This window comes from Electrophorus electricus, chromosome 1, assembly GCF_013358815.1.
Source record: "Electrophorus electricus isolate fEleEle1 chromosome 1, fEleEle1.pri, whole genome shotgun sequence".
Lineage (NCBI taxonomy): Eukaryota > Metazoa > Chordata > Actinopteri > Gymnotiformes > Gymnotidae > Electrophorus > Electrophorus electricus.
Window position 1 is genome coordinate 6017501 of NC_049535.1, and position 27100 is coordinate 6044600.

General features: G+C 45.7%; 1 protein-coding gene across 2 annotated transcripts in view; it reads left to right on the forward strand.

The window, feature by feature from the left end:
* The window catches only part of adamts17 (ADAM metallopeptidase with thrombospondin type 1 motif, 17), a 77030-nt gene extending 51376 nt beyond the window's left edge, over positions 1-25654 (forward strand). For both annotated transcript variants that reach the window (XM_035525689.1, XM_035525697.1), the window contains 8 exons: positions 2445-2525; positions 4253-4410; positions 7601-7760; positions 12627-12762; positions 15910-16114; positions 17170-17322; positions 21875-22052; positions 23007-25654. In XM_035525689.1, coding sequence (XP_035381582.1) covers positions 2445-2525; positions 4253-4410; positions 7601-7760; positions 12627-12762; positions 15910-16114; positions 17170-17322; positions 21875-22052; positions 23007-23158 — 1223 coding nt within the window. In that variant the 3' untranslated portion in view covers positions 23159-25654. The remainder of the gene's footprint in view (positions 1-2444; positions 2526-4252; positions 4411-7600; positions 7761-12626; positions 12763-15909; positions 16115-17169; positions 17323-21874; positions 22053-23006) is intronic.
* Positions 25655-27100: the final 1446 nt, after the last annotated feature.

The following is a 27100-nucleotide window of genomic DNA, read 5'->3' on the forward strand; positions in this document are numbered from 1 at the left end:
CATCTTCTCTTGTTTACCGCGAGGAAGGGCGCTATGGTCCCCGCTCTCACCGATCTACGCTCCGTTCGCCTCCCGGCACAGCATGAAGCTTTTCCCGAGCTCTCCGTCCTGCTGAACCGCTGGCAGCGCAGGGCCAGATGCTGCCATCGTTTCAGAGCTGCTATCTTTTTTTGTTCCCACCAAGCAAAAGCCACCTGCAGATAGACCCAGGAGAACCCAAGAACCCTTGTTCTTTTTCCGCAATCACTTCATTCTGTGTAACCCTGACCGTCGAGTGACGTGACCTGCTTACTCTGACAGTAAACAGATCAACTGTCAATTCGAGCGACGTAATGCCAAACGGAGGCAGCTCCAACAGTTCTGAGAGTCGGACGGAAAGGTCTGCTCTCTGATGGGAAAGGTGACGGTACTTCCGACGTGGGTGTGTGGGTGTAGGTTTGCGTGCGTTTTGGGCTTACTCACTGCTTAAAGGCTGTGGGGTCCTCTGCACACACCAGCCGTTGTGGTAAAGGGTTCTTTTTGGGGGGATGGCAACCCTGCAAGCAGACTGCAGCATGCTTTTATTAACACTTGAGCGCTGTAGCATGGGGGCTGGTGAGACCACGTCGGCCTGGGGTGGAGCAGTAATGAGAAACAAAGCAGCTTACACACACACACACACACACACACACACACACACACAATCGTGCAACACCTGGCTGAGCTGATATAATGGCTCGACAATCAGTCAAGCAGGCGTGACAGTGCATAGCTCCTCCCTGTCCCATAAACAAAAACAGAGACAGCACAAACAAATTTCAAAACAGCACACTCCCCCTCCTGTTTGTCCACGCTCAACGCTATGACAACGTCACTAGGCTTCATTTGCCTCCATATCCTGTCACCCCATCTTTGTCCTGGAGGAGGCGTCTGAATGCTAACCAACGTCAGTCACCCTGTCCTGTGACCTTTAAGAGAACAGATGAAGATGTCGCTGTCCAGATATTTACTGCAGCTGCAGTTTGACTCTCGCTAGAAGGTCAAATTGGAATAACCCCTCTCAGTTTTGGTAGTCCTCACTACAGCCCTTACACATTATCTCAAAGATCCATCTTCTCTTTGTAGCGTTCTTATCGCTCTTATTTATATTTCTTATTCTGGTTGTCTGTATCTCTCTCTCTTTCTGTAGTCCTCTCTGCCCTCTGCTATGGTTAAACCACATTGCTTGGACGTGTGGTTGAGCTTGAGCTCAATATATAAAATATAAAAATATATTATATTTTAATAAGCAAAGGAACCAGAGTCAGCAGGGGACATTATGAAGACATGAAGAGCTTTGTTTTATCATTACTGCTCGAGCCCAGCGCAGCGCGATGCCACAGGGGCAGTGTTTCTGTGTATGTCTTTGTGCGTGTGCAAAACGTGAGAGATTTCCTGGTCCCAATCAGAGCTTTCCATCTTGCCATCTTCTCATCGGGATCTTAACCGGGCCGGGCTACGTGTCCTTCCGAAGAGAGACGCAGTTTCGGTAAAAGTGGGAACTGCAGCCAAGTTTTGATGTAACACTGGACTCGCTGTAGCCCAACATCCCCGCGGGTAGTAGGATCCAGAGCCGCCAGCCTGCAGCCAGACGATGACGCGCGCCCTTGGCCTGCCTCAGAGAGGTCATCGGCGCCGGAGAAGGTCATAGCTCAGAGACGGCAGGCAAGGAAGTGGAGCAACTTGGTCGGACGGACCCGGTTAGCGCGCCGGTTAGCGCGCCAGTTAGCACGGCGGCTAGTGATCGTAGGAGATGGTTTGCTCTGATTTGCCAGGATTTGACAGTGACACCGTTGCCCAGCTCACATGTATGTACACATATACACCCAGCACCCATGTTATTAGAGGGTCCTTTATTAGCAGCCCATGGTAGGTGCCTAGTTAGACACTGTAGCTCAGGTGATTCAGTGCGCATTAGCCACCCTCTGACCTTTCATCCACAGTCAGTTTTTGACCACAGGTCAGCTGCTGGCTGGAACATTTTGGATGGCAGACCATTCTCAGCGTGTGAAAAGCTTCACCACTGCTGTGTCAGATACACTCATGCCATCCACTGCCACGGCACCGCCGCATCACGGTCACACTGTTACACTGTGTTGAGAAGGGTCCATCAAATCCTGTCCAGTCAGCAGAGGCTCTTGGGGTCAGAAACGGACCAGCGATGAACGGTGCAGATGGCATAACCTGTATGGAAAAGCGCGGGATTCATCTGGACACGTATACACACATGACAGGTACACGTAATGGAGTCACCAGGGAATGTAAGCGAAGGGTGAGTCGTTTCTAATAAAGTGGGTGATGAGTGTATATGTAGACAGACATTTGCATATACTTTTGTCTATACTTCAGAAAGCTCCTCCTGATGAACTCCTGAGATTATCACAAACCATAATCTGCTTTCTCCCTCACCTCTGTTTTCTCCGCAGGTTACATAGAGGCAGCTGTCATTCCCATCGGAGCGCGGCGAATCAAAGTCGTGGAGGACAAGCCGTCCCACAGCTTCCTGGGTAACTGTTCAACTGGTTGTCATTACAACCATACCCCCCACCTCCCAACCCAACACACACACACACACACACACACACACACACATACACGGGGCTCATGACGAGTTCCTGAGGAACGTGGATCCTGCCAGAGGAGAACATGAGGAACGTGGAGCGCCTTTGTCATTACCCTGTGACAGATGTCTTGTCTGCAGAAGGGAGAATTAGTGGCGACAGCCTTAGAGCACTGTTCTGAGATCAGTACTAACAAGTTTGCTCCGCCACTAAAGCAATTAAACAACTAGCAAAGCTGGTCTGCAATTGGCCTGTGAATGTTGAATGCAGTAACATGATTTGGTTTGGGAATGTCTGTATAGGTTAAACTCCTCAGATCAGACGGATGACTCACAGGCTTTGGCCGCAATCCCCAGCCTTAAAAGTACACTCAGCTTCCAGCAGTGAAGTCTATTGTGTTTCTGGTAAAGAATCATTTATCACACAGTTAATGGAGTCTCGTGGTCCAGTGCCTTTGCTAGAAGGAAACTATCTCAGGTCGCCTCAGTCCACCAGTAGCTCTGGGAGTGGGTGCTTTGCACTCTGAGATGGTTAGGTGGCTTTTCCGTTTGGGACCATCCACTTACACCTAAAAAGGTGCATCGAGGGGTAGTGGTAGCTCAGTGGTTAAGGTACATGACTTGTAATTGGAAGGTTGATGATTCAAGCCCCACCACTGCCAAGTTGCCACTGTTGGGCCCCTGAGCAAGGCCCTTAACCCTCAAGTTGCTTGAATTGTAAGTTGCTTTGGATAAAAGTGTTAGCTAAATGCCATAAATGTAAAAAAGGTGCATTGTGAGCATGGCCACTCATCCAACAAGAACCTGACTGTTTGTTCTGGTTGAAATGGTCTTGGCTGTCACCTAAATGCAGGAGAGGTAGGGACTGACTTGTGTGCTGTGAGCTGGTGACATGCATGTGTCTGCTCAGTCTGGCTTCTGAAATGAAAGGACACACAATAGCTTTGTTTTTGTTTAGAATGTGCCAAAAGGGCTGGAAGCAACATGAAAGCCAATCCCTACCTTTAGAGAGGAGAACATCTGTTCTTCAAGGCATGCGAGCACACAGCCACGAACAAACAGCACTTTCTGTTGCATGCTGCGCGGGCAACTACAGTTCTCTCATTTCTGCTCGCCCGAGATTTCTCCTGCAGCTTGAAATGAAAAGAGATTCAACTCCATCTGGGGCTTTTGATCAAAGCTGGTTCACAAGAAGAGCCACAAAGGGTTAAGACAGCCGTTAGGAGTGGCATTAGCACTCCTTGCTTAGCTTGTGACGTTTAAGGTCGCGCTTGGATGGCTGCATTTGAAACCCTCTCCTTTTACTCAGACAGGAGGACTGGTTCTGTAGCCATGACCGTGTTTCTCCTGATGCCAAGAAATCAAGACTAATATAATAGTGGCCTTCATGGCTTAACACAAAGAACTGGGAGTCTGCCTTGGCTGTTTTTGCATTAGAAGGATGAGATAAAAAATACAGCAAAAACATGGTTTCTGAGAGTACATCATGTGTTGCAGAATCGTCATTACTTTTGTACTGCTAATGACTGACAGACGTTCTGGATCTGTGTAAAGTTAACATGTACAAATGCTTAAGGACATTAATTTTCTGTACTTTTTGGCTTTGTATGTATATTTTCCTATATGTCCCACACCACTATAGCCCCATAATCCATTTCTTGTTGACCATTGCAGCTTTGAAAGATTCAAGCAAGAGATCCATAAACAATGACTGGAAAATTGAGCTGCCCGGGGAGTTTGAGCTCGCCGGCACCACCGTCCGCTACGTTCGGAGGGGGCTATGGGAGAAGATGTCTGCCAAGGGACCGACGAAGAGTCCTCTCCACCTCATGGTAAAACCATTAGGTCTTAGACTGCGACTCTGGGGAACACTGCTCTCTCTTTGAACTGGCCTACGTTCTTTCACACATATGTTCATCCTTTTATGAAAGCAGCAAATTTGTAACGTCAAGTGCTATATATTTATGACTGACAAGTGTGTAAATTTATGAAGTTTTGAGGTTTTACACAGTTGTAGGGTTTGCTATGGCTATTTATTTTGTTAAAAGCCTTTGTGACTTTATCGAGAATGGCAGAATAGTTTCCCATGACCCGAGAGGCTTGTGATATGTTCAAAATGGGCGAAGCATGCCACTTTGTCTTTGGAAAGCACTCTGCTTTCTTAATCCAGAGTAAACACACCAAGTCACTGGGAAACAGCATGCATCAATCACATAGTATGCATTGATAACACGCATGTTTGGTAGACCTGGACCTCGAACCTGCATGACCCTGGAATAGCTTTTCTTTGCCCTGTTCTCCTGAGACAGATCTTTGCCTGACATCATCATGACATCGTACGTTGTGCTAGGCCCTCCAGGTTTTGGTGGCGCATCGTATGAAACCCAATCCCCTTAACACCTTGTTCCGGTTATGATTTTTTTTCCCGAAGCTCTTTAGGGACATGCAAGATGCATTCAACACTGCTCCCTACAGTCAAAAGGATTTCTCCAGGAACAGGGTCTGTGAAGTCAGAGGAGTTTGCAGGAGCCACGGCGAGAGCTCCCAATTAACCTAATAAAGAAACGAAGAAGACTTGAGGAGATGCCAGACTCTGCGCAGCCCCCTCGGATCACAGATGCTTAACTTCAAACGGCTCCAGTGTTATCATCCCTCTCTCCGGTGTTTTAGCTAAATTATTGAGGAGCTCCAGGGCTCTTGGCGAGGCCGTGATGCAGACCCTTCTGGCCTTAAATGTTGCCAAGTGCTTCAAACGTGGAGCTGTAGGCATTTTAAATGTAAATGCATCGTGCATGTACAACACCCCATAATAGTTTGAAATAAGACAAGCTTATTACTCAGCACCTGTTAAAGAGCCTTAATACTGGGTGAACAATGTGTAGGTGCTTTTTTTTGTTCGAGGTTTAACTTACACGGATGCTTGCTGTGTTTTGGCGAACTCTGCTAAGGCTTGTCGCCACCTTTTGACCCAACTTTCTTTATCGGTTTATGTAGCGTGAATGGCACGTGTTATGCAATGGTTTTCTACATGCAGACAAAGTGGGGTTAGAGCATAAGGTAGTAGGTAACACTGTAGAATTCCCAATAATTGCCAGCTTAATAGGGCTTGTAAAATCAACTTTGCTCAGGCAGTTTCTTTCAGAGTTGCCGAAGCCGACATGAAATAGCGTTTCTTTGTGCAGTTCTAGTCATCCGAACGGTGCGTTCAGATATTCAGCTGTCAGACGTCAGTAATATTGAAGTCCAAGGCTAAAGAGGGTGCATTGGATAAAAGATTTCATGTGTGTGTTTGTGTGTATGCTTGTTTAAAGATCACACACCCAGCCTTAGCATCCACAGCTCTGACCCTGAATGGTGAGCACCGCTGCAGTCTTGCTCTCGTCTGGATGTGCCGGCTGGGCATGTGGCGATTATGACATCACTGCCTGATTGTGATTATCTCTGCTGACCGCAATCACTTGGTCTGACCGCGATCATTTGCTCTGACCGCAATTATTTTCCATATTAATTTGATTTCAGATGCATGAAACACAATGCGAATTTGGTGCATGTCACTGCAAAAAATGTGTTGAGACAAAACGCACTGAACATTAGCTCATCAGTTGTTGTTTTTTTTTTGTTTGTTTTTTTTTAATTTCAGCGTGCATACAGGAATCCAATCAAACGCACTCTTCCTTGACCTTAAACGTGTAGCTCAGCATTTGACGCCTGAAATTTGCTCCGGTTTTGCACTGGCACATCAAGGCTAAGGAGTAATGAAAGATCAAGCGTATTATTTCATTTTGTTCAAGCTTCCAGCCACCTTGTCCTTCCTGACACTCTCGCCAACCTCGCTGAATTATTAGGTGATTTCACACGGCTTGCTTATGTATATGTATGAAAATGGACATTATCCAGACTTCTGATGGCTGCTGTTAAGTGGAGATTAATCTCGAAAATGAACTAATTTCCATGAATTTACATCAACCATGTTTTCATAATGCCAGGTAATCTTACACATTATTTTACAGGTTGTTTAAAATATGTGCAGCAGAAGTGAACCCTTCCTGCAAAACATGCCACGAAATGATTCTGAAATTATTACAAGCATACAAATTTATTATAATTTCACCGTTCAATAAATTGACGTTCTTCATCCTAAGTGTTGTGTGTATGTTATTATAGTATTTGTAAGCATACAGGCATACTGTAATAGTGAGATAAAAAAAAAAAAGACAAATCATTAGTCATAATGATTTGTATGACAATTAATCGTCAGCTAAAATGTCATGATCGTGTCAGGTCTAGCGCCAGCAGCCAGAGTCTAATGCTGTTACCGGGTTCGGGATTATTGAAGACGGATGAAGGTTCTCTCTCGTCCTCTTCCCTTTGGCAACCTGGCAGCAATACATGTCAGTCTCTTCACTCTTTGCACTCTGGAGTCTGTTAAGTTGATTGCCCCGCAAGTCTGTCTGTTGAGGAATTGACAATCAATTGGGGTGCGTTTAAGCACTTCCTGAAGTTATAGACTTAATCATTCAGCACTTCGTTACCTTGGTACCCTGGTGCTTTCGAGGTTCGTGAGTACTTCCCAGAGTTCTCTGGGACACTGCAAATATATTCTCCCCCTTTTTGGGATGTCAGTCATCAGAGAGAGAAATGCTTTGTCATGTAGCGTGCTTCCCTGTGACAGGCATCTGTCATGGCTTTTTGGGAATGTCATTCCTCAAGCTTTTTTGTTTTTTAGGAAAAAGAAAGTACAGTAGTACTGATTCTACCAAAATAGATCTGTTTGGTGACACTGTTTAGCAAATAGTGGAGGCTCCATTTCTTCATCCATTATCCAATCATCCATTTCTTCATCCATTATCCAATCATCCATTTCTTCATCCATTATCCAATCATCCATTTCTTCATGCAGAGAAAAAGTTTCCCAGCATGCCAGCTTGTCCCCTTCTTTCCCCGTCACCCTTAGTCCGTCCGTCCCTTCCCGCACTGATTCTGCGTCTGTGGCACGCCGCCCGTGTCTGATCTGCCTCCAAGGTCCTGCTGTTCCATGACCAGACGTACGGGATCCACTACGAGTACACGGTGTCTCTGAACCAGAGCCAGGAGAGCAAGGCTGAGGTGCAGAGGGAGCCCGAGCGCCTCTACCTCTGGACCCACCGCACCTGGGAGAGCTGCAGCATGCAGTGTGGGGGAGGTCAGTGCAAGAATGCCTGTCCGTGGGTATGTTCACGCTGTACACACACGCACACACACACACGCACGCACACACACACACACACACACACACACACACACACATGCACTGAGTGATCACATTATTAGGTAATCCACAGGTGTGCCTAAATTGGAATCTACTAATCCTGGATCAAGTAGTGGTGTGGCAAGGCGTACATAGAACGCCATAACCAAGTGGCTGGCGTAGTGTACAGAAACATCTGTGCTGAGTACGGGCTAGACTATGTTATATGTCTGAGGTCTAAGTGGGATATACCAACATGTAGACTATGTTATATGTCCGAGGTCTAAGTGGGATATACCAACATGTAGACTATGTTATATGTCCGAGGTCTAAATGGGATATACCAACATCTAGACTATGTTATATGTCCGAGGTCTAAGTGGGATATACCAACATCTAGACTATGTTATATGTCCGAGGTCTAAGTGGGATATACCAACATCTAGACTATGTTATATGTCCGAGGTCTAAGTGGGATATACCAACATCTAGACTATGTTATATGTCCGAGGTCTAAGTGGGATATACCAACATCTAGACTATGTTATATGTCTGAGGTCTAAGTGGGATATACCAACATCTAGACTATGTTATATGTCCGAGGTCTAAGTGGGATATACCAACATCTAGACTATGTTATATGTCCGAGGTCTAAATGGGATATACCAACATCTAGACTATGTTATATGTCCGAGGTCTAAGTGGGATATACCAACATCTGGACTATGTTATATGTCTGAGGTCTAAGTGGGATATACTAATATCTAGACTACGTTATATGTCTGAGGTCTGAGTGGAATATACCAACATCTAGACTACGTTATATGTCTGAGGTCTAAGTGGGATATACCAACATCTAGACTGTACCCCACTCAGACCTTAGACATATAACATATATGTCTTAGATATATATGTGTTTTATATATGCTTTATACATATGTCTTATATGTCTTATACATATGTCTTATATATGTCTTAGACATAACAAAGGTGGTGGAAAATGACTGTGCTAAGATCCTGTGGGACTTCCAGATACAGACAGACAAGATGGTAACCAACCAGACATAGTAGTGATGGACAAACAGCAGTGGGGGGCTGTAGTAATCCCAAGTGATAGCAGCATCAGGAAAAAGGAACACGAGAAGCTTGAGGAATACCAAGGGCTGAAGGAAGAGGCAGAAAAGATGTGGAGAGTGAAGGCAACTGTGGTTCCCGTGGTAATCAGAGCACTAGGGGCTGTGACCCTAAACTGTAACCTGGGAGAATGGCTCCAGCAGATCCCAGGAACAACGTCCAAGATCTTTACCCAGAAGAGTGCAGTCCTGGGAACAGGGAACAGCTAAGATACTACGCAGGCCCCTTAAACTCCCAGGGAGGATCCGAGAGGAGCCGAGCTAAGATACCACACAGGACTCTGCATAGTGGGGAATTTTATATATAAAATAACTATACTTATCCTAAGTTAAAAAGCAGGTACTAATGAAAGCCTAAATTAAATAAATGCTTAAATAAAAGCTCAGTGGTTAAGGTATTTGAGTAATCAGAAGGTTGCCAGTTCAAGCCCCACCACTGCCAAGTTGCCACTGTTGGGCCCCTGAGCAAGACCCTTAACCCTCAATTGCTCAGATTGTACTCAGTCATAATTGTAAGTCACTTAGGATAAAAGTGGCAGCTAAATGCCATAAACATAAGGAGCTCCAAATCTTTGATGCATAATAGCGACAGTCTGCTTCACAAGCCTTTCTGTAATTCACTCTTAGTAATTTAACACTTGACAACCTTCAAGCCTGATTTGGAGCACGGTGTGTCAGGCATTCGGAAAAGTACGAAGGTGCTACGCCAAGAGTTTTAAACACCAGTAAAGGAACCTTAAGACCCGTGGTAGGAGAAACAGGCCGCCAGGCAGACATGATGTGCTCTGGCTGTACGTGTCTGAGTGAGTTGTGGTGTCTGTGGTGGTAAATATTACAGTAGTCAAGCCATGAAAAAAATGACACGATGCCTCGGCATCTTAGCATCGTGCAATGTGAGGATGGGTCTAGCGAAATAAGTTTTTGGTTTTTTTTAGTGATATGATCAATATGAGATTTAACTGTTAATATCAAAGAATTTTTAAAAATGTATTGTTGGTAGTGGATTTTTTTCAGTTTTCAACAATTCTGCATCCTGGATAGACAGGTTGTCCGCTTATTTCTGGGCAGTGGTACCATCTGGCCCTATAGATATAGATAATTTCGTATCATCTGCATAGCAATGAAAGCTGACACCCTGCTGACTTTGGGGGAGGGGTTCTTGATTAGTCGAAAGTCTGTCCGGTTGTTTTTATTGCGTCTGCTCTGAGTTGGACCGGATCGGGTGGGCTGCAGATTGGTTGGGGATTTAATTGACTTGGAGGAAGAGCTGAATGCAGGTCCGCTCGCCAGCTGTATGGCCATGGGGCAACACAACCGCTCTATTGAATCTGACAGCCTGGGCTTGGAAGAATAATACAGCAATTCCATTTGTGAGTGGGAGGGGTTATTGCCAGAGCCTTAACAACATGAGACAGACCCGCTATGTTTTAAGAAGGGGATCAACACAGGCTAAAGAGGATTTTTTTTTTTAAAGCCCCAGAATTTTACAAATGCATTTTAAGAGGTCCGGTGCAGTAGCATGGGTCATCTCTACCTTCACCCAACATGATTAGATGTAGATTAGATGCGGTTGATCTCTCCTGACTCAAGCATCTACTGAGAGATGAAATTCGGGAGCATAACAAAGAAATCCTGCTGACACCTACAGTATTTCCCAGTGAACAAGCCAAAGCAATATATCGCTTTATCTGGAACGTTCCAGGAGAGCTTGAAAGAATAGATGTGTCATTTATGAGCAGCCTCCCGTGTGTGCCACTTGTCTTGCTCAGTTGTTTATTTGTGCCATGACTTTCATTATTGAAACGGGTAATTATTATCCTGCAGATTTGTTGTTTCTTTTACTTCACAGTCTAGGTAGAAAAAAACCTCAGAATGTTCACAGCGTTGCCTGAAACAAGAACACACACCTAAACACCTTGTCCAATTGAAAATTCTACAAAGTACTTAGGAAACAAGCCATCATATGGAAGATAGAGATTCCCTGTTCAAAGCGCGAGTCAGGAACTACCGAACAGGGCCGAGGCCGTCCAGGATTTCATCGGGTTAGGTTAACGGAGACGGTGACAAAGAGATTGGGGTGCGTGCAGGTTTTAGGAGATGCCGATATGCAGCTTGGTAAGTCTGCTGTTGCAGGATTGAAAATCACCCGCTGCTTATGGCGCATGCTGACCGAGGCCTTAGCGGATTACGGATTAGGATCTGACATCTCTGCGACTGTTCTCGTAAATAATCGAAATGCTACTCTTGCGCTTGCTTTTCTTCCCATCTGCAAATGCATCTGTGGCTCGGCGTCCTCGAGTCCTCCAGGGGATGCTTACAAACACACACCCCCCATTCCGAGAGCGCCTGGCTCACTTTGCCGTTCCGCCCGGTGCAGCGCAGGGCTAGGAAGCCGCTCTACTGTGCCGCCGTTGCAGAGCCAAGCTCGTTGCCCTGGTTACCATAAAGCGGACGCTGCAGAGGTCTTCGGCGGCCTCTCTGCCAAAAGCAGGTGGAATGGCTCGTGACCCCCTGAATGACCTCCTGTATCCTTCAAGTAGACCTGACGTCCAGACTAGGCTCGCGGTGGAATGGAAGCAACAGCTCATCTGAATTAAGATTTCAGCTGAATCTAAATTGGCTGGTCTTGATTTTTTTGTGAGGAAGGAAGACTTAAAAATATCACGCTAGCAAAATTATTTAGGCAGTGACGTAAAATATGTTTAAATAGTGTCTCTCTCTCTCTCTCTCTGTCTGTCTTTCTCTCTGCCTCTCTCTCTCTGTCTTTCTCTCTGCCTCTCTCTCTCTCTCTCTCTCCCTCATACCTCCTTCCCTCCCTTTCTCTCCCTCTTTATCTCAGTCCTCGCCTCGATCTCACGCGTTTATCCTGGCTCTTAAACTGCCCTCTCCCTGCTTCCCCCTACAAGGGATTTCTTTCAGACCGCGTATGCTCAGCTTCGGTGCGTTCGTCACTGCGGTCTACCAATAAGATAATCCTCGGGTCTGGCACCTCGCCAGGCCTCCGGAGGCAGAATTCACAGTTCGCGAGGGTCTTTGCCTTGCCCAGCACTCATCTGGTCAAAGTCCACTTCATTACTATAAATAGCCTGGGTGATGTTGGGTCATTATCTCTAGTTAACGATATTTTATTCTCTAATTGTCTCTCGGTCAGACACAGCCCTGATGTCATTGGTTTGCGAGGTTAGGGAGACCATATGAAGTCCTAGGAAGCAGGTTACAGTTGAGCTGTTTAGTAATAGCTGTTATCGGTCACATTAGGTTTTAATGGGCCAGGCTGTTTTACAGCGTTGATGTCTAGGGTGGACAGACGAGGGAGGGTTGGTGTTTGACCTACACGATGAGCGGAATAAGGTATGTTAGAGCAGCAAGCAAACACTCAGAGCTGCTAGACAGTACCACTGTTTATGGGTTAAGGGTCAAGGGTCTTCGTACACTAAGGAGAGGGTGATGTTTTATATTACATGCGTACAAAACCATGCTTTGAGTAGGGAGCCTCAGACGTAGCTCTGCTGCTACAGTAGTGATGATCTCACAAACCCTCCTCGGATCTTTAAATGGTGGGAAAATGGACAGATTGACTTTCGGTTACAGTCTGCCATATATGTTTCCGTGAACCTTCATGTGTTGTGTTGGCAGGATGTACGAAACCTTACATTTAATGTTTATTTTTTGTTTTTGTTTTCCCCAGGAGAGAGAAAAACAATAGTTTCCTGCATGAGGATTGTAAATAAAACCATGACACTGGTGAATGACAGTTACTGTCAGCCAGAGAATCGCCCCGCCCCTCAAGTGCGCCGCTGCAACACCCACCCCTGCCAGTACAGGTGAGACATAACAACGGCCCCGCCCGCAACACTCAAATACTACAGTTTGGCACCCAGCCCCGCCCGCAACACTCAAATACTACAGTTTGGCACCCAGCCCTGCCCGCAACACTCAAATACTACAGTTTGGCACCCAGCCCCGCGCCCGCAACACTCAAATACTACAGTTTGGCACCCAGCCCCGCCCGCAACACTCAAATACTACAGTTTGGCACCCAGCCCTGCCCGCAACACTCAAATACTACAGTACAATACTCAGCTATGCCCACAAATACTCAAATATTACAGTATAACACCAAGCCCTAGCCGCAACACTCAAATACTGCAATTCAACACTCAGCTCTGCCTACTACACTCAAATTCTATGGCACAACACTATGTGCTGTCCACAACACTAAAGTACATGGTATAATCAAATACAGTAATACAACAGAGGCTACAATACTGTTCAATCTTTGTCCAGTATGACGATTTAACGTATAGAGCTATTGAGCTAGACTCTGCTTTCCCAGTCAGCGTACTGAGGAGACAGTAATGCTCTTATAAATACCACTCCCAGCATGGCAGAATTCAGCTCTCTCTCTCTCTCTCTCTCTCTCTCTCCCTCTCTCCCTCTCTCTCTCTCCCTCTCTCTCTCTCCCTCTCTCTCTCTCTCTCCCTCTCCCTCTCTCTCTCTCTCTCCCTCTCTCTCTCTCTCTCTGTCCATCTCCCTGTCTCTCTCTCTGTCCGTCTCCCTCTCTCTCTCTCTCTGTCCGTCTCCCTCTCTCTCTCTCTCTCTCTCTCTCCCTCTCCCTCTCCCTCTCTCTCTCTCTCTCTCTCTCTCTCTCTCTCTCCCTCTCTCTCTCTCTCCCTCTCCCTCTCCCTCTCCCTCTCCCTCTCTCTCTCTCTCTCTCTCTCTCTCTCTCTCTCTCTCTCTCTCTCTCTGTGCCATAAGAAGCTTGGTCCAAACATAACACATTACCTCCTCTGGTCTAATTCGCCCTTCACAAAGAGCAGCAATGGAAAAAGCCACCATGTCATTGTCCTGGGAGACAGACGCACACATCAGAAACACGGGCCGGCTGCACGCCGCCTATTAGCTCCCGTTATCAAACATTTCCAATTTGTCCCCCTCTGATATAGCTATCATAATCGACATTAGTGTCTGGATCCAGGCTGGGGACGTTAGGGAATCAAAAGCTCTCAGTAAGGTACGCGGGGCCCCCACTCCTGGGTCTGCTTTATTGGCCTGGTGCGTGTGGGTGAGAGAGAGGCTCCGTGCCTGACTTCTGATGCAGTGAAATACTCTGCCGTATTCTCTTCCTCCCAGAGGTGGCGCCGGTCATTGTGTTCTTTTGAAGGAGCGGGCGTCTGGCCAGATTCCACTGATGAATAACCCACACTGTCTAACTGGCCCAATGCAGCTACACAAATCCAGCAGGGATCAGAGTGCAGTCCTTTTTAAGCTTGATTACATTTTTAGACATACAATCACCTTCAGGTTTATTAGACTGGGCTGGAGACTCTTAACTTGAATAAAGTGATGTCTGTTTATGCGCACAGCTTCAGCAGAGATAGTTAAAGGTTTAACCAAACGTTGCCAAAATAGCATCACAGCTTCTGAGTGTGAGAGCCTGTGGAAAATCTACTCTTGGTCTCATTTGCTGTAGTTGAAACGACTCAGTTAAAGGTAGCATGACTTTCCGGCTCTGCGGGATCGTGATTTCAGCATTGTCAGGGGACGGACACACCAGCATCCTGTCAAACGGATGCTCGAAATGACTTACGTGCCTTAAGTTTAGAGGTTGTGCGTCTGGCTTCATCTCGACCGAGAGGATTTTATGCCGAGCATTAGTCACAAAGCATGACGAATTGCAATGTCATTTAGTGATGGAGCACTACTGAGGTCCCTCCAGTCGTGGCGAGGGACGTCCCGTGGAAACAGTGTCTTTTCAGGTCTTCCTCTACAGGAGTGTGTCTCCTGTTCCCAAAAGCACAACAATCTACTTTGAAGACCCTTAAACATTTTGAAAACCTCAATGATGTACCAGGGGCTTCCGACCAAAGAAAACATGAAACAAGCGGAAAGGGAGACAAACTGTGTTCGCTCCCTCTCATTTTTTGTCTTCAGACTCGAAACTTTCAGGGTTTATTAGTACATCAGCCTGCTGGACGGAGAGCCGCGTCTGGCCAGTTCCAGATGTTGCCGTGGTCACCTGTTCCCCTTGTGTCTCATCACAGTCGTGGTTATTACGGAAGGCTGCGTGCCGAGCCGAATATTTATTCTATTTCAGCTTTTGTCATTTGCTGTGTGTTAAACCGGAGTGGACCGGTGTGAGGCAACTTGCCGGCACACTGACATCATTATTCACCACGGTACTTCCAAAATAATTATCATGATTGCTGTTTTGTTGAGTCTTAACACACAGTCTGCTTGTGTTTGTCCTGATATTCTGTTGCATCACACAAGGGCATTTAAAACCCTGGAACATGGCTAAAAGTCATTTGTGAACATATCTTGTCCATAAATGTCACAAACCTCTTAGCTCAGAGGAATCTGGACACACGTTATTGTGTCTTGTATTCTATGGACATGCTTGTGTCCTTTTAGTTTAAAACACACGTGGTGATGGGTACGTGTGAAACCATGTTACCACTGAAAGACAAAATGCAACAGTTCAAGGATTATGGAAGCAAGTGGCATCCTGCAGAATTTACTGGTCTTTTTTGCATGATTTGACAGCCTCACTGTCAATGCAGTGGTCTGCTACAAGGTTGGCTATTGTTGGATACTCAGCTTCGGAACACCCAGAGACAGGCACTTGTGTGTAACCCACTGAACCAAAACCTTTGGCAATATTGTTAAACTTGAGCATGATTAATGAATTGGTGGTCAAAAAGCACGTGATTTGAGACTTTTCTGTTGCTATTAGTCCTTTTAGAAGAGGACTTTGAAAGCAGTTTTAAACTGTAGTGAAAATCACCAGGGGCTCTGAATAATTGCCCACAATTGTGCTCTTGTGAAAATGGTCAGGGCTCGCAGGTCTTTCAGGCTTTTGGTTTGTTTGGTTATTATAGCTTTACCAGCCCTAACTGCCTCTAAATGAACGGCCTCTCTCTCTCTCTCTCTATCTCTTTCCGCCTACCCCATCCTCGTGCCCCATGCAGGTGGGTGGCTGGTGACTGGACCCCGTGCTCAGCGACCTGTGGGCAGGGCATACAGCAGAGGGAGGTGTCTTGCGTCTACCAGCTGCAGAACGGCACTCACCTGGCCACGCGTGACCTCTACTGCATCGGCCCCAAACCGGCCAGCCTTCAGGAGTGCCATGGACGCCACTGCCTCACGCTCTGGGAGGCGTCTGAGTGGTCCATGGTCTGTCTCGGAACCCCCCCCCCCACACACACACACACACACACACACTCTCTTACTTTAAAAGTTGGAAGCTCGGGCTGTGTCGGTGAAATGTGTTGATATTAGATCAGTTTGTAGGGGCCTCCTGATTAGATGTTGCACAGATATAATGAGGTGTGCTTATATGAGATACTCACTATATGCACGTTTCCATGTGCTTGCTAGCTGTGTATAGCACTGTAAATGCGCGTGTGCACACGTGTATGTGTCTGTGTGTGTGTGTGTGTGTGAGGGTGTGTGAGTGTGTGTGAGAGTGTGTGTGTGTGTGTGTGTGTGTGAGGGTGTGTGAGGGTGTGTGAGTGTGTGTGTGTGTGTGTGTGAGTGTGTGTGTGTGAGAGTGTGTGTGTGTGCATGTGTGTGTGTGAGGGTGTGTGAGAGTGTGTGTGTGTGAGTGTGTGTGAGAGTGTGTGTGTGTGTGCATGTGTGTGTGTGAGGGTGTGTGAGAGTGTGTGTGTGTGTGTGCATGTGTGTGTGTGAGGGTGTGTGAGAGTGTGTGTGTGTGAGTGTGTGTGAGAGTGTGTGTGTGTGTGTGAGGGTGTGTGAGTGTGTGTGTGTGTGAGAGTGTGTGTGTGTGAGTGTGTGTGTGTGTGTGTGCATGTGTGTGTGAGTGTGTGTGTGAGTGTGTGTGTGTGTGAGTGTGTGCGTTGCTACTGTAACTGTGAGGTTTTGGCCTGTGGAGGGCAGTATGGTAGTTTTGGCTTCCCTCTCCCTCCCTTCTCCTGTTCCCTCTGTTTCTTCTTTCCTCTTCATGCCCTCCCTCTCTCCCTCTCTCCCCTCCCTCTCTCCCTCTCTCTATCCCTCTCTCTGTTTTCTATATATATGTCAGACTCCATGTATTATATCCACTTCATTAGGAAATGCTTTTTCCAGCAGAAAGAAACTGTTAATGGGACTCCACAGGGGAGCAGCTATTAATGAGTGGTATTCTTCCTCCCATGTTCTCCTCTCTCCATAACTCCCTCCTCCCTCCACATGCTCCCCTGTCCTCATACACACCTGTCCCTGTCCTCCTCTAGTGTTCGTCAGACTGTGGGCGGGGCACCAGGGAAAGGACAGTAACATGCACTAACCCTCAGGGGCTCTGTGACTCTGCCTCTCGGCCCCCACAACAGGAACCTTGTGAGGACTACTCCAAGTGCTACGAATGGAAGACTGGAGATTGGTCAAAGGTACGTACACACACACACACACGCACCCACGTACATACGGACACACAGACGGGTATTACTACTTCGTATTGCTATTTTTAGGAGGATTTTCCTTTAAACTGTGTAATACCCGAGCCAACAATTGCCAAAGCCAACTCTAGCCGTAACCCCGGCCGCTGAAAGGAAAACTTTTGACTTGACTCTGGTTTGTTTGTTTTTTTTTTTAAAGAAAACTGCCTTTTATGGAGCAGCAATATATCCACACAACAACACAATTCCCCTGTTGGACATTCCCATAATAGACATTTGCTAACACTGGAGCACATGTCCAAACACATGCACACTTCATCACCGTGAAAGACAGTTTCATATGTGCACATTTAGAAATGCTGGCAGCCAGCAGTAGCCCTTGTATGAGCCAATGCGATTTATTTATTTATTCATTTTTATTGAATACACGGTCTATGTTCCGTGCCGGTCTGCCGTCATGACAACTCTCAGGAATGGCCGGTAATTCCAGGATTACTGTTACCCCAGAAGGAGAATCAGTCCCCTTTTCATGATTCAGGTGATGTGACAGCGCGGTGATTGCCGAGATGTTATGAATCGCTGGCGCCTGGTGTGTCCGAGCCCCCGAGACATACACTCGAAGGCGAGCGGAGAGCCAAAGTCGATTTCCAGCTCAGGCTTGTTTTTATTTATTTATTTATTTTGTTTGTTTGTCACAGAGCTGTAATGTTAATATGAGCGTCAGGACTGGTGTGCTGTATGTGTGGCCCCTGGTACTGGGGTGGGCTAAGCTTGTTCCAAGAAGTTGTCTTGGCTTTGGCCCAACCCTTCCAATCCATTGCGATCATGAGGGTGGGGATGTGTTCACTGCTCTGGCACCTGGTGCATGATGGGTTCAGCAGCCTAAATCACTGCTGCATTCAAATTCTGCAGCCAAAACAAAGTAGAAGCGTTGACTATATGATCATTTATGATGGTCTCAGTTGCAAAGAAGGTGCTGAATGATCAGGAATGGAAAAAGGGGTGATTTGGATAATGCTTCCCATCACACCTGCCTTCACTGGTTCACTGCTTCCTGTTTGATGTGCTGTTCGTGTAGTACTTTAGTCCTGCCTTAGAGACAAATCCACATGCACTTATCTGCCTATATATATCCTACACCTAACCCTATAAATGAGTCTAAACCTCATACGTACCATGCAATATTTTCTGTAATCCATTCTCTAGCCCTTAATTAGTGGTGGGTTTCTGAGCAGGAGACAGCTGTAGGTTGCGGATTCTTGGGTGCCAGACCACTCTTAACCCTGCAGTAACACAGATATGTGTCAAAACCTCAGCAATTTGGCTGTTCTTAATAAACTGGTACCAGCTCATTGCTGTCTGTCGCCTAAATAATATCCAGCCAGCAAGGACCTGTGGTAAAAAACTAACCCATAATGAATTAGGCATAAGGTGGCTTACAAATTGTGCATGACAGTGGACAGACTGCGTTCTGTAATTGTATGGTTAAAATGCATCCAGGCAGTTTTTTTTTATTAAATGTACTTAATAAAGAGACCAGTGAGAGTAGGCAAATGGCTGGTCTTGCTAATTAAGTTGTTGGTGAATGTTTATAACTGCTTTGTTCACGAGCATTTGCAGAAATGTATTATTACTTCTATCCTGACGTAAAGCTTGAACCTCTCCTTGATAGTGACAGGACATTCCTAAATGAAGATCAAACATGCTGATCCCGTCCAGATTTATAGCGCTGTAAACCTCTCCCACATATCATCACCCCTGGCCTGCTGGGAGATTTGGGTTCTGCAGTATTTTAATACGCACTTTCACAGGTGACTTTCAGAGTCTTCAGCCAGCTGGATCCATCAGCTGGCCCTGGTTGCACTTCCCGCCATGTTCTAGAAATCTCCGGGGGGGGTTGTTGAAATGGGCGATTTACATCTTCCTTGGGGCTCTTGACATGGGCGTGCGACTCAGACGCACCCCACCGGCTAGTCAGACCCTCATCTAATACTCCTAATCCTGCTAACCAGTGCCTTCTGACCAGATCGCTTGGCACGACCTGAACTCCTGAAGGATGTAGATCTCCAGAAACAGGGTTTGTCACCTCTGCTCTGTAACATCCACCTGGTTTTATACAGGAATCATAAATTAAGTTTGTTGCCTTGTAGAATTATTCAAATATCGGTCTTTTATATGCATTTTTTTTTTTTTTTTGGTCTATTGTGCATCTGTCTACTGCTTAAATGGCCGTCATTTTTTTATTACTATTTTTTAAATCAACAACTCAAGGCCTAGGGATCTGACACAGATGTTGCCCTTCAACAAACCATATTAACGAGCCCAAACAAATTATTCTGATCATGGACCAAGACGGAATAACACATGTAGATTTACAGGGTAACCAATTTGAATGGCTTGGCAAGGCCCCTCTGGTTCTGTGGAGCCACACAGCCGTATTTAATGCGTTCAGCCCCATCAAACTGAGAGATCTCATCTCCAGTGGGGATGTGGTGCTCCCCGGCTGGTTTTCGAATGTCATCTTTTTCCAATTACGTGAAAGACAATTTGAGTACTGGCAGCAAATGACACTATTAGAGGTTTCATTTCTCAATTGGAGATTGAAACAGGCTGGACTCGTTTGGGCCACCGTCAAATTGTATTCAACTGCATTACACCCAGCAAGCAACTTGTTTTTGGGCCATGCACAGGACTACCTGTTGTCGCCAGCGCATGGAAAACCATAACCCATCTGTTGCCATGCACAGTTTCTGTTAACAACAACATATCAGAGAGGGAGAGAGAGAAGGAGAGAGAGAGAGAGAGAGAGCGAGAGAGAGCGAGAGAGAGAGAGAGAGAGCGCGAGAGAGAGAGAGAGAGCGAGAGAGAGCGAGCGAGTGAGAGCGTTTTCATAGCACTCTCGGGATATTATTCTCAGGGAATATTTTTCATCCTAACTAAATGGTCTAACCGAACAGCCAAAATTGCTTTTCTTTCTTCACACACGGTAGTTATGCGACCTCCTACTTGTGTTTTGCCCTCAGAATCCGAGCGATTTAATAGTAAATCGCGCAAGTCCAACAACTGATCCCTCGGATTTGAGTGTCGGGTGAGCGTTTCCAAGATGGCCTTGATCCGAGCTAGGAATATTCCCACGGAGGTCCCAGCGTCACTATGCGCCTGCTCCGTGGTGTGGCTCCTGAAGCAGAGGGGCAGATGTAGTGCTCGTCACGCCCATCCCAGGGCTCCTCGGCCGGACAGCACAGCCAGTGGCTGCCTTCCGACATATTTGCACAGGTTCCCCCAGCGAGCCGGAGCCAGCGTGCTGATTTGATTTTTGCTGGCCCGTCGGGGCTTGTGAAGCTGAAATATTTGGGTAGCGATAAAAAGAATTTGGGCAGGACCACTTGTGGCGTGGCCCAGACCTGGACGTCGATTTGTTTAGTTTTGCAGTCAGCGTCTCCGAGACAGGGCAGTCTGTAATAGGCTACAGTGATAGACAGTTTATTTAGTCTCTACAGTTCGTCAGTTTTCGGTTGGGGGTCATGGGGTTAGGGTGTTTGACCCATACAGCTTGTCACACAGTGTGCTAGCTTTTTGGCCTCCCCTGTCTAATGAATTAGCTTGTTTTCTCTTCATGAGGAAGTTCATGAGCAAGTTGAGTCACCAAAGCCTAAAATATAATTTGTAGAATTGTTTTCTACAATGTTTCAGGTTTCACGTTGCAGGTTTTCCGTACATTCAGCTTCAAAATGGATGTTAAACCAGAGCTTTTAGTCCCAGTTGTGGCTGTTTCATGTTGCGTTCATGCTATAGAGGCATACGAGAGAGGACAGATAAAAGAGACTTAATGTCTTTAACCAGCTTTCTACAGTCTCTGGTCATAGTGTGTGATTCTGATTTGATAGGAAAGACATCTCAATGAAAAATTAATTAAATGAGTGACAACAGTTTAAGATCATCAGTGGATTTTTCATGTGCTCACAAATAGCCAAAAGGCATGACAGGTTTTTATAAATTCAAAATGATATCGGCCTAAAAATCATTAGCCACTAATCTTCACTTGGACATGCCAAGCTGTACGATTCATCGAATCTGTTCCAGTAAGTGCAGGGTTATTAGAGTGCACTGGAATCAACCCATTGGGATTAGCTAATGAGCTGCGCGTGAGAGAAGCAGCCGTGAGCTCGAGGAGCACGCACCAGGTCTCTTTAAAAGGGAACCGAGAGAGCTTTTCTGCCTGTTTACCTCTAGAAACCAACTCTGAGACCCCGTTTTACTGAAGTGCCCCACGTTTGGGTAATGAAAACAGCAGTATAACGCTGCCTGCAATAAGATGAAACTGTCGATGACATCGGAGCTTTAGCACTTTAAAATGATGATGCCCAACCTTATGTCTTTTTACGCCTCTCAGCAGTTAACTTGGTCATAAACACATTAAGGTAGAACACGGGTGACAAGACATTGAAGTTGTGAACTTGTGATGCAACACCCATTACAATGTAGTCCATGGCATTTCCAATCCGATTGCCCGCATTGACTTGTTTGATTGCTCTGTGCTTAGTGTTCCTCATCCTGTGGGCGGGGTCTACAGTCAAGAGTGGTCCAGTGCATGCACAGAGTGACGGGTCGCCATGGCAGCGACTGCCCTATAGTCCTAAAGCCCCCAGCGTACAGACAGTGCCACCAGGGGGCTTGTAACGAAAAAGTCAACGCCAACACCATCACTTCTCCCAGGCTGGGTAAGAAATTCACTTCCCACACCAAAAGCAAATGTTTATATGTTTAAGTAGGTTCATCACTGTTGGAGGCTGCAGTCCTTGTCCTTTATATTCTTTAATTCAGGAAATGAAGAACGTGTAGAAATAATTTGCGTCTTCCCAATTCCCTATTTTTTTGTGCATTATGTACATTTTGAAAAATACATTTTGAACAAGACACAAGCGCAAATATTTGCCACATGAGAGAGTGTAGCTTTGCACTTTGCTGAGCACAGTTTTGCTCTCAGTTCATTTCAATGCCATTTTTATTGGAATAAAATCCTCTGCATTGTTTGAGTTTACATTGAGACCACCACAGTTACAGTGCAACTGTCATCATGCTTACATCGATACAGTTGGCATCTATATAAATACAGTGCACTGTTGCATATGGTTACTATGTGCATTACACATAAATAAATTATAGTTGCACTGTTACAATGGTAGTTTAATGTGTAGCGTATGTTATCAGATGCTTTAAAAGCAGCCGTGAATAGCCCCTTCTGTCACAGCTATGCTCTGCTGACACGTGCGCCCAAAAGATCACGTGCTCTGCTGCCACATGTGCCCGTAGGCCCACGTGCCCTGTCGTTGTGTGCTTGTGCCTGGCTGTCGCGTTTGCCTGTAGGCCCATGTGCCCTGTCCTAGTGTGCTTGTGCCCAGCTGTCGCGTGTGCCCGTAGGCCCATGTGCCCTGTCGTTGTGTGCTTGTGCCCAGCTGTCGCGTGTGCCTGTAAACCCACGTGCCCTGTCGTTGTGTGCTTGTGCCCGGCTGTCACGTGTGCCTGTAAACCCACGTGCCCTGTCGTTGTGTGCTTGTGCCCAGCTGTCGCGTGTGCCCGTAGGCCCACGTGCCCTGTCATTGTGTGCTTGTGCCCAGCTGTCACGTGTGCCTGTAAACCCACGTGCCCTGTCTTTGTGTGCTTGTGCCCGGCAGCGGCGCTGACATACAAGTGCACGGGGGACCAGTGGACAGTGTACTGTCAGGTGATCCGGGACAAGAACCTGTGCCAGGACATGCGCTGGTATCAGCGCTGCTGCAAGACCTGCAGAGACTTTTACGCCAGTGTGACGCCCCGCAAGAGTTAATGAGCCCCGTCCCCATGGGAACCATAGCAGCTTGGTTTTTATGTCCTTTTTTTGTACTGTCATAAATTACACTGTTTATATTGCTGTTGGAGATTATTGGGAGTGAGAATCAGATCACTCTGAATGCAGTAACAAGTGAAGTGGCCAATCAACAGATTTTTCAGTCTGGGTTTTAAGAGGTTTTAAGGTTGTAATTTGAAAAGGATGCTCGAGGTCTATGGTTTTTCGTATTGCTATGCTGCAAGCCAAAGTTAACATCAGGGGAGGCCATTAGAAATGACTTCTTCAACATACCGGCTTGGCTGTTGTACAATAAGATGGGCACTCTAAGAGATTTGGAGAGCTGTTTGGCTAGCGTTACTTTTTTAAAGCCACTGGTTGGCCACTAACCCCTGAACTGGGCAACAGGACATTCCTGTAGTCATTTCCTACTCATCAGCCTGTACCCTTATCTCTTTCTTACTTTTAGCTTGTCTCCTTTTTTGTTTTAGCATCACTCTCTACCATCGCCAGACTTCTTAAAGAGGTCCATATAGTCCCTCATAGAAGATGTGCGATCAGGAACCCTTTTGGTTGTATTCACAATGTTATTATGCAGTTCTGTGCTATTGCTATCGCTGTTCTGACTGTGCACATGACACCTACCTTGTTCATCGTCCTGTACTGCCGTGGATTAGTTTTGTCGTGGTGCTTGCACAGCCGGTGGGCAAAGTGTCACATTGTAACAAGGTTACGGTATGAGGTGGAGAAAAACATTATACTCACCTCCATAACATTGCAGAGCCTTGACAGAGATGTAGTGGCCACGCCGGTGGAGGCTGTTTGCTGACTATACACTCTGATTATGTTTTCTATACGTGTAAATACCCACCACCTTTTTTTTTCTTCTTATTTTAGACATTCTTACACATTTTAAACAATTCTTTGGAGCTGTTTGCTAGAAAGTTCCCTAAGACTGCTAAGGAATTAACAGTATGTCAGAAAACTGCAAAAAAAAAAAAAAGTGAATGCACAATGCTACCTACAGACTAAGCCATTGTGTTATCACCAGTGTTTCAAGGGTGGAACAGGAAACGCTGTCAGTCACAGCTAGCCGAAGCAGAGATCCTCATACCCTGGAGACAGGTGGTAGCATCTGCAGGTGAGAATGCAAGAAAGACAAAAATTCCAGCTCAGATTTGTGACGGAAGAGTCCAGAAAGGGTGAAAAGATGCTTTTAAAGGCTCTCTATTGACCTATCACTGAGTGAGGTTTAGTTTTCAAGATGTGGTCACCATGCAAAAAACGTACATACCGATGTTTGGTCTGTTCTAAGGCTTGTGAAGGAAGGCAGTCTAATTTTTAAAAAATGTAAAAGTTTAGTTGAACATCAGGCTTGCTGCAAGTCACACAAATAGTCACATAACTGGCTGGACCTAAAATAGAAAGTAAAAATATAACCTCTAATGATCTGACATGTTTCCAACTCGCTGGTCAGTTTATCATTCTGTAACATTATTTCACAATATTGTTTTCCTTTATATTTCACCAAATTTTTTATCTAAAACTCTACTAAATGTACCTTTACTTAATATTTAAGGGAACAGTGTTTTCAATATTAAGTTCCTGAGGTCTAACATTTTAAGTCCAAGGAGAGCAAAGGTACTACAAGACATCATGCTCAGGAAACACACACAATGTGTTTATGTTTAAAGTCAAAAATCTAGGTTACTGGATGATGTTTTGAATGTTTATTAAATTGGTATGCATTAGGGCTGCACAATATATGTTTTTAATCATCCTTGCAATTTTGGCCTTTGCAGTTCTAATATTATATAAATGCTACAATATGCAAATCAGTAAACAAATCCGTGAGCGCCTGACCAGTGTTTGACACAAGGGTTTGAATCAGGCATTTATCAATGCCTTTTATATTTAATGGCATTTTGCAGTATGTGGTGCATGTTTATAGCAGGTTATAGTGGATCTCAATAACAGGTGCAAAACTTTGGGTTACTGAAGACAGTGTAAAATGTGAACTTCCAACTCCATGTTTGTGCTTCACAGAAACATCCCATTGTTCTGCGTGTGTGTGTGTGTGTGTGTGTGTGTGTGTGTGTGTGTGTGTCTGTGTTTATGTGTGTCCGTGCGCGCACACATACATGTTTGCATGTGTGTGTTTAGATAGCTTGGTCCCTGTTTTCTCAGGCAATACAGGGTTTATGTGGTGCTATAGACAAATTTCACTGCTGTGGAATTAACCTTTTTTTTTCTTCGTTTTTTATTGACTCTTTCGACTTTCACATGTATTTTCACACGTTCTTTGACGTCATGATTTAATACTGAAACGTAGCTGCCTTCTTATTTTCAGAATTAGGCTATTTGGTGCCACTTCATTTACTGATATAGTGCCGATTTGCGTATATATTCCAGTACTGTATGTCTTAGTTGCACACATAATTGGCACATAAACCGCCACTGTATGCATTTGTTGATGGTGCTGATTTAATTGAAACTGTTTAAATGTTTATACAAAAATAAATTAATATCTTCTTATACGTGTTTTGCTTTTCTCTCAAATAGTGAAAGGCGGCGAAAGGCCGTCTAGGCAACCACTGGTTTCTATCACACGGGCGCTTCCGTAAAGTTTGCCTTGTTTCCTTGCTCTAAAGGTACACCATGATTCAGGCATGATGTTAAAAACTCCGTTAAACGGGCTCGTTGCGCATCTCGCGTAAAACGCGAGTGTCCAGACTGTGCCGTCACCTGTCGGTGAGCAGGCGCGCGGCGTCCCGCGGCGCTGCTCTGTATGCTGTTGGCTGTCCCCGCCGCCCCGGGCTTCCCTTTAGCGCGAGCCGCCAACGCGCTCGTGACAAACGGCGGCCCAGCCCGTCGGCCTCGCCCGTTAATCCGTCGGCGCGGCCTCGAGGTGCCGGCGGAGGTGCCTGCGAGAAGGTCACCGTCACTTCACGCGCTTATTTCCCGTCATGCTGATGTGGGTTTTATGACTGTTTGCTATTATTATTCAGTTATTCTTCGTGGTTTCCCACTGCAACCCCGAACCATATTCCACATGCTCACATTAGCATGTAAACATGTGAGGGAACAGCATTAAAATAAATATAGACAATAAAAATAAATTTCGAAAGTAATGATTTCATGGTATCTTGTTAAAACACGATTTGATATTTTGACAAAGGACTGAAATGTTTGCTTTCAGTAAAGCATGTCTAAACATACATTTTTTAAAAAGTAATTGAGCTTAGTCGATAGCGAGCATTAATGTCCTACACACTGGAACCATTCCCGTAAAAACTCGTTTTTTAAAGAGATAAATGATTCTGGACCAAAATTCAGGATGAAACTGTTCGTGTTTGACTATTCAGTTTAATGTTTCGCAGATCCACTGAAACGGCAACTATTCTTTCTGTTTTACTCAGCTGTTGCTAGTTTCTTTTTTTTTTTCTTTTCTTTTCTTTTGGACACAGGTCGAGTTTGACAGAAAGATGAACTTCATTTTCATTTAATTCGGAGGCCATTTCCTTAGCAGGAGCGTTTCAGTTCTGCCTCAATTCAGCCTCACCATCGAGCAACAGCTCAGACTCCAATTTAATTAAACTGAGTGAAGAGCCTGAATCCGAATAAAGGGGCAGAAGGGGAGGATCAGGATCTGGGGTGAGAGATTAGAGGCTGGGTGCCGCTCGCTCCTGAGTCAATCAAATAACGGGCCCATTACGTCCCTCTCTGTGACGAATAAGGCCATCTCGTGGGTACAGCACTGAGAAGGGATTTGATGAGTTGGTAGCCATATATAACGTTAAGAGAATCTTTGCACTGTAATGCATAAGGCACACCGCACAATTAATTCGTCAACTTCTCCTGCCCATTATGTAATCCACGTCACAGTCCTTCTTTGTCTGTTTTGGATTCTTTTTGGAACACTGCTTGCAGGTCCTACTGACA